The sequence below is a fragment of the Trichechus manatus genome, unplaced genomic scaffold (assembly GCF_000243295.1).
Source record: "Trichechus manatus latirostris isolate Lorelei unplaced genomic scaffold, TriManLat1.0 scaffold00047, whole genome shotgun sequence".
NCBI classification, from domain to species: Eukaryota; Metazoa; Chordata; class Mammalia; order Sirenia; family Trichechidae; genus Trichechus; species Trichechus manatus.
In genome coordinates, this window is record NW_004443983.1 from 9,080,649 (window position 1) to 9,089,069 (window position 8,421).

At 35.3% G+C, this 8,421-nt stretch overlaps 1 protein-coding gene across 4 annotated transcripts in view; it reads right to left on the minus strand.

The window, feature by feature from the left end:
* Positions 1-260: 260 nt before the first annotated feature.
* Positions 261-8,421, minus strand: part of DCP2 (decapping mRNA 2) — a 53,226-nt gene continuing 45,065 nt past the window's right edge. For all 4 annotated transcript variants that reach the window (XM_004376988.2, XM_023731969.1, XM_023731968.1 and 1 more), the window contains exons 9-11: positions 6,371-6,481; positions 4,523-4,574; positions 261-2,390 (exon numbers count right to left, since the gene is read on the minus strand). In XM_004376988.2, the coding sequence (XP_004377045.1) occupies positions 2,227-2,390; positions 4,523-4,574; positions 6,371-6,481 (327 nt within the window). In that variant the 3' untranslated portion in view covers positions 261-2,226. The remainder of the gene's footprint in view (positions 2,391-4,522; positions 4,575-6,370; positions 6,482-8,421) is intronic.

The window sequence follows — 8,421 nt, forward strand, 5'->3', positions numbered from 1 at the left end:
AATCACACACATAAACTTCAACTCTAATCTTTTAACATTTTTTATCCCAAACCGTCAAGAGAGCTAAAAGTCTAAAATTATCACAATCTCATCCCAACAATATCCTTATTTTGTTCCACAGTGCATTAAATGAAGCAGCACAACAGCAATGACATTTAACCATAGTTAAACTACCAGTAATTGAAAAGAGACAATTTATTGGTTCTTGAAGAGGCTCAACACCATGAAAGGCCATACGTCTGGTAACTAATCTCTTTTGCTTTAGTATTGAGAGCTGAAGGATCAACTCTAGGCACCAGAAAGACTGACCAAAGTACTCACTTAGAAAGCATATGCACGTGCACGTACACGTACACACACACACGTACACACACACACACACAAAATTAAATGGTTTCTAGATGACAGTGAATGAGTGACAATGATTTACCTGCCAGGTGAAGTAAGTTTTCACTCCTTTAACATTTTGACAGAAATCTGGAATGCTGGGACCAACTATAAATATGGCTCAAGGAGACCCAAGCAAAGGAGCTGTATTTCTGGAAATAGTCAGAGCTTCCAAACACAACCATATAATGCATTAAAAAAAGTCACGGAAGGATTCACAAATTTGTCACATTACAAGATCCAAGATTCTAGATAGCCTAATTTTAACTGCTAAAATTGTGAATTCTCCTGCTTAGCACCAAAAGGGTGACACTTTCATTAATAAATAGAATTTAGCCTTAAAAATTAAGCCATTTCAAAGCTAAAGCGAAGTAACACCAAGTGAATGCCTTACAATAGAGGCTTCCTTTAAAAGGCCCACTGGGTTAAATAGAGCCCCTTTTAAACAGGCTACCTATACAGAACAAAGATTTCTACAATAACATTTATGAGCAGAGATATATATTTTGTGGATACCACACATAGAAGATTTTAAAAACCCACATGACAGATGCACCCACACATATGCTTGTGCACCTCCCCCTACAAAAAGTATCTTCCATGAGGTCAGATGCACCCGAAACACTAATGACCCTTAAAGCCCTGGTGATTGATTGTCCTCAATTATAGCTGAAATCTTTCTTAAAACGTGCACTGCCACCCTTATTTGGATTTAAGAATCCTGAAAGAACAAGATGCATTCCTGGGAGTGAGTTATGCATGTTACTTTCACGTTTTGACTCTCTCCTAGTGAAATACTTTGTACATGGTTGCAGGTCCTTTCTTATCTCACTCCAGAGGCTTCAGCATGCCAATAAAAGCGTGTCATTCTCTGTTACTACTGCTAACTGGAACCTAATATAACATCAGTTTATACTTATCAACATTGAGATGCAATGGAAAATCTAATGTCAGTTTTACGTACATATTTACACAACTATAAAATAGAAAAAATTTTCACAAGAACAAAATCATTTTACAGTAGTAAATACAATACTAAAAAGGGCTGGAGGCAGGATGGTAAAGGCATGACCGAAGTAGCTGCTGGGTCCTAGCCTCCACACTTCTCTGCTACCCTCTCGCCAGCAGTCTCGCTGGTTTCCTGATGGCATGCGGCACACCCATCCAACGCAATCCCTTTCCAAGCTGCGGACTCTGTCCTTTAATGAAGTGCTAAGAGTTCATTTTCAACATGAACATTATATTGCAGATGCTGGCTCTAAATAAAACTTTCAACAAGACTCTAGGCAGAGGAGGATTAGAGAGTCTAAGTGGTTAAAAGCAGATAAATGCGCAAAATGCCACCAAAAAAGATGACCTGCAATCTTGACTTCTGTGATACTTCAGCACTCATGTTCATTTAATAATTGTGTATTTTAAGTGTTTGTTGGGTTTTTAAAAAAAAAAAAAACTCAACATAAGGAAATCACTATTGCAATCACTGTAATGGGTAGATGGAGGATTCCCATTAACTTGGGTACTTCATGATGACTCAAACACTTTTCTTGACCAGAATACAAAATAAAGCCCACAATCACACAGAAAGAATGCCCTCAAAAAAGTAACTTAAACTAGTTAGCCAAACACTGAAATGGTACATCTGTATAAAAAATTACGACTGCATTTACAGTGCAAACTCTTGTTTCTTGCCACTCTCTCCTCTGAACAAAGAGCATTCTATTCAGAAACATCATTGCCTCCCTGCATTTCTTTAAAACACCTGAGAAAGGTAAGGCTTGAAGACACACTCAAATGCAACAGGTCTCTGATCTTGGTACTTCCATAACATATTTGCTGCTATCAAAGATCCAAGATTTTCATTATGGCGTTATGATCAAACTTGAAACTCAAAAAAGTTCTGGATGAAAATGGGAACTTGCAATGTCCGTTACATGTCACAGACTGTCCCTCAGCATGTTCTAACAACTGATCTTCACCAGAGCAAGGTGAGTCATATACAGCATCTGTTTAAGAAACAAAATAAGTAAGCTCAGTCATTTAGAAAAAAAATCAAATACTGCCCTGCCCTCCACCTTTCGTTATAAAGGAACTCACATAGAGTATACGTTTTTCTCTCCATACTCTGAACCTAATCTAAATGGAACCATCAAGATATCTTCCTTTAAACTGGGCACAATAAATCCCCAAGAATAACATACCCAACATTGTCCCAAAAAGAGAAGAACTTAAAATGCATGCTAGGCATTCTGAAGAAAAAAGCCTTAGAGTTACAGTGAGTATATGTTTATATTTTACAAAAGGCACAGTAGAGAAAAGTTATGCCCCAGTAGAAGAGGGTATAAACTTTCCATCTGCTGCTAGCTAGACAGCCTGGACCCCAGATTTCTCTCACTCCTGAAATACTTGTACGACATGGTCTTATTCCATTTTAATGATATAATCTCTATTTACAGCATTAGATACTGTTTTATTTTATCATTTGTTTTTATTATTTGAACTTAAAGTGATAGTTTGCATTTATGTACTTTTTCTTCATTTTCTATGATTTTCAATTACTCATAAATGAACTTATTCAAGCAAAACAATCATTTTCTGTGATTAAACTCACTATCTTTACATTAAAAAAACAAAGATATCTTCCTTTCCCTAAACTGCTAATGTATTACTGCTTATTTCTACACTAATTTTCAAAATCTTAACCTCAGCCTTTAAGATCCTTGACATTCACTTGCTTTCAAAAGGGGCATAAGTTTGTCTTCCTCCTATATTTGTATATTGTGCAAACATAATGGGAACTTCCTGACAGAGATCAAAATGTAGGCATTGTAAAGATTACAATTATAAGAACTGTAAAAATCACAATTCTGGAATAATGAGGTTGAAGTTTACCAAGTCTTCAGAGAGTACATTAACCTAAAGAAAAATTCGAATTTTTCAAAAACATAGTATAACCCAACTCCAATTTATCTGGCCTTTTTTTTAAAAAAAATACAGCAGGGACCTGACCAGGAAAGGAGGTTTCTGCTAAAGCAGAAAGAAAAGTTGAAATGAGGAATCCTAAGACAAGAAACCTTTTAAAATTCTTTTACAAGATTGAGAACTCAAAGATTTATATATTTATATTATGCCCAACTAAGCTGGATAAACTATGTTATAATGTGCCTTCTGTAATGTTCCAGAAAATATAGCTTTAAAAAGATTCTATGAAATATTTCTGATGATATGTTAATTGGATTTTACTATTAGCCAATTATTTCCCTATCACCCAAGGTGGCCAGGAAAGTCCTATTAAGAGGACATCTACCCCTGTAACTTTTCTATACTAAACTATGACAGTTCCTATTTCTTCATAGTTAACCTTAACTTTCCGTAATAGGGTTAAAGCATCTTTTAAAATTTAAGGTAAGATAGCTTTTACCTTAAGTCATATGGAGGATTGCAAGAAAAGCAATACAATTATACTGCTTCTCATTTCTTAGACTTTTTTATATGAAAGCCTTAAATTAGGATGGTGAACAATACATATCTACTTCATAGGGAATTTCATACAATTCAAAATAGCATCTAAGAAAAAACAGTCTCCTGTACTTCCAAACGACATCTATTAAATCCATATTACCAAAGAGCTTTCTACATTATCATTACTTTCCAAATCAGATCACAGATTTATGTTTGATACATGAGGAAGAGAAGCTGCAAGTGTTATCTTTAATAAAAGCTATCTTTAGCACCACCTTAAAACGTTAGCCATCATTACCTCTAAAACAAGACAAAAATGTTTCCCCTCTGAAGTTAGTTCTCCCCCTACAAATATGCAAGAATTAGATATCCTCAGCTTTATAATACTTGGTTCTACTCTCCCTTTAACCCCTAAGTAATTATTTATTTACAATACTCATACATAGCATAGAAGTTTGATAGCCACAAAAGAACAGCACATTAGAAGGGCAAATAATTTCATCTTGATCATTTAAATATTTTCATTTTAGCCAATTTCATATTAAGATAACTTGACGACATATATGAACTCTCTCTGCAGAATATGTGCTAATCTTCCTATCTAAAATCACAGTTAGGCCAAAACCAAACCAAATCCCACAAGAAGAGATTTTAAAATGACAGAAAATTGACTTGCCTGTTTCAAAATTATCCTGAAGTTTTCGTGGATGAAATTTTTTTTCACATTTCTATTTTAAAAAACAGACACAGAGAACACACTATCTTCAGTTATTTCACTTATTACAAATCAGGAGACACATTATTAAATTTCCCAGGAAGAAAACTGCATCAGAATTACAGTCGCCATCCCCATTTTCTCATTGGTACTTTTCTTATATTTTTTATTTACTGATTTTTTAAGCCTAAAATTCTCTTGGTTCTTCATTACATTTACATTGTAGAAAAAAGGGAAAAAAATTATTAATTAGATTTCCCAACCCAGAGATAACTGCTATTAACATTCCGGTATACATCTTTTCCAGCTTTCTTTTCTATGAAGCTATGTGTATTTTTACACAATGGTGTAATTTTTACATAGAATTATACATATTACTGTGCTGAAACTGACCTTTTTAATGTACTAAATATATGGTGAACATATTCCTTTTTCCATAAATTCACACCATAATTTTTAAACACTATCCAGGAATCTAATCTATGGTATCACATTTAATATCTTCTTGGAGATACAGGTTGTTTCCATTTTTTCATTATTATAAAAAAGTAATAGGCTAAATATTTCTTAAATTCCCCTTCTAGGGAAAATAGGTAAGCACTTTTTCATGCTTTTGATACATATAATGAAACAGCTTTCTAGAAAAGTTGTACCAGTTAACAAATTTTAAGTGTTCCCAATACACTCATTGACACTGAAACCAAAAAACCCATGGCTGTTGAATCAATTCCGACTCATAGTGACCCTACAGAACAGAGCAGAACCATCCCATATGGTTTCCAAGGAGCTGCCGACCTTTTGGTTAGCAGCCAAGCTCTAAACCACTATGCCACCAGGACTCTCAACTATAGTGAGGTATCATCAATTTTTCCATTTTTGCCAATCTGATGGGAGAAAGTGGTATCCTATTTTAATTTGCATTCTTTGATTACACATATATTTTAACATTTTTCACAGGTTTAACCAGTCACTTCTGTTTCTTCCCTTATGAACTGTATGTTCATTAACTGTTTTTAAAAAACTGAGTAGTTTGACACTAAACTGATCTGTAATATGTGTGACCTGGTGGAGGTCATTAAACCCTAAATGAAAAGTAAACAGCTCTTGAGAATTCAAATAAAATATTTTTGCTGAAAATTTGAAATTACTATCACCACCCACTGAGAATGAAAGAACAGGTGAAGCTACAATAAGAAGATCCAACAAATATCAGGACTTAAAAAAATGGATAAGCAGTGAGACCATTTGTTGTGAATTACTTTCTAAAGCACAGAATAAAAGAAAATGGAACAAAGAACAGAATGAAATGCCTCAAAAATGTTATTTGTCTTTTTAGGCCTAGTCTAATGCCTATGGCACTGGCTATCAGTGTTCTGTTTTTTATTTTTTATTTGCTAAACTGTATAAACTTGAAGAAGAAAAAAAAATACACCATGCTCTCAAATTTTTCACTTAATTAAAATAATAAAGACTATTTAGGGCATAGATCAATAGCCAAGGAATTACTCTAAAAAACAGGGCTGACTACATATTCTTTTCATACTATAAAAATGAATGTAAATACCCACATAAAAAACAAAGATTAGATGTACAACTGAATCAATGTTACGCTTATATTTAAAAGTGGCAAAAGAGAGATTTTTAGTGTATGAACAGAATAGTGCACAATTTAGCACCACAAAATCTTATCAGTATATTATTTAAAACTAGAGCAAGGCAAATAACATTACATACTGTGCCTTCACAATGCCCTTGCCCCATTCTTAAGAAGTCTCAACTCCTACTTAGCATGGGAGCCTTAAATCTTACCATCAAGGGATTCTGTTGTTTTGCTGACTGACTGTGAACACCATTTGTTCTTTTCTTCTGATTAGGGGAGTCTTGATACTGTTTTCTGCCATTTCCCCTCATATTTTGATTCTGTTTTTGAAATAAAATAAAAACATATAATATAATGTAACAGGACAAAAGAACATACCCCTATGAGTATGTTTAGCTAAGTCCACAAAAAATCTTCATAAAACACTGGGGAACCATACCGTATCAATGTATTTTCTTACAGAAGACAATGCTTCACAAAGCATGATTTCTCTGAAAGTATGAAACTGCAAATTCAGTGGTCCCTTAGAAATCTATCCCTATCTCCTGCCTTATCCTATTTCTGCTTACAGATTTTGTTTATAACGCATAAGTGGAACAAATGCATATGAGTTAAACAAAAAAAAAACAGTAAAGAAAATAAAAAATAGAAAGGGGGAGTAACAAGTCTGAACCTCTCTGTGAGGGGAATGCTGAGAACAACAGCCAGTTCTTAAGAGCAGAAAGTAGGCAGCAGTCTTGGTCAACTGTTACTCTAAAATTGGCTTTAAATTATTAATCAACAAATAAGCACTATTAAATAAACAGACTCTTTTATACCAAATAATAATAAAAATCGGTATTTTAAATTTAGGCCATTATCCCTAAATTTAGACCTAAAACTTAATGTTAAACCTGAACATGCAAGTAGTTTGATAGTAAAATAAGACATCTTGCCATTATGTTGCTTTAACAATGAGTTAATTTTACAACAAAAAAAATTTTTTTTATTGTTGGTAGTTAAATGAAGTTTACATTTCAAGTTAGTCTCCCATACAAAATTTTTATACATACATTGTTTTGAGACTCTAATTGCTCACTCTATTCTGTGACAGCACACTGCTTTTCACCCCTGATTCCCCATGACCATTCAACAAGCTCCTAACCCTCTCTCTGCCTTCCCATCTCATCTCTGGACAGAAGCTGCCGCTTTGGTCTCCTGTATACACTTGACTAAGAGGCACACTCTTCATGAGTATCACTTTATGTCCCACAGTCCAGTCCAATCCCTTTCTGAAGAGTTGGCCTCAGAAACTGTTTTAGCTCTTGACTAACAGAGAGTCCAGCGGCCATGCTTTCCAGGGTACCTACCTCCAGTCTCAGTCAGACCATTAAGTCTGGTCTTCTTACTAGAATTTGAGTTCTGCACACCATCCTTCTACTGCTCCATCAGGGACTCTCTGTTGTGTTCCCTGTCAGGACATTCACTGGTGGTAGCCTGGCACCATCTAGCTCTTCTGGTCTCAGGCTGATGAAGTCTCTGGTTTATGTGGCCCATTCTGTCTCTTGGGCTAATACTTTACTTGTGTCTTTGGTGTTCTTCATCCTCCTTTATTCCAGGTGGTTGGGACCAATTGATGCATCTTAGATGGCCGCTTGCAAGCTTTTAAGACCCCAGACGCCACTCACGAAAGTAAGATGCAGAACATTTTCTTAATAAGCTTTGTTATGCCAATTGACCTAGATGTTCCCTGAAAGCTTGGTCCCCAGACACCCCATCCCTACTACTCTCATGAAACTTCTTAGCTTTGGTTTAGTCCTGTTGTGCTGACTTCCCCTGTAGTGTGTGCTGTCCTTCCCTTCACCTAAGATGATTCTTCTCTACTATCTAGTGAATAACCCTCACTCCCCGCCGCCACTGTAACCCTCAAAGAATGTTTTCTTCTTTGTTTAAACCTTTTCGTGAGTTCTTATAAAAGTGGTCTTATACAGTATTTATCCTTCTCTGACTGACTAAATTCACTCAGCATAATAAGTTCCAGCTTCCACCAGGTTATACGATGTTTCACAGCTTCATGGTTGTTCTTTATCACTGCGTAATATTCCATTGTGTGGATATACCATAGTTTGTTTACCCATTCGTCCGCTGATGGACACCTAGGTTGTTTCCATCTTTTTGCTATTGTGAACAGTGCTGCAATGAACATGGGTGTGCATGTATCTATTCATGTGACGGCTCTTATTTCTCTAGGATATACTCCAAGGAGCAGGATAGCTGGATC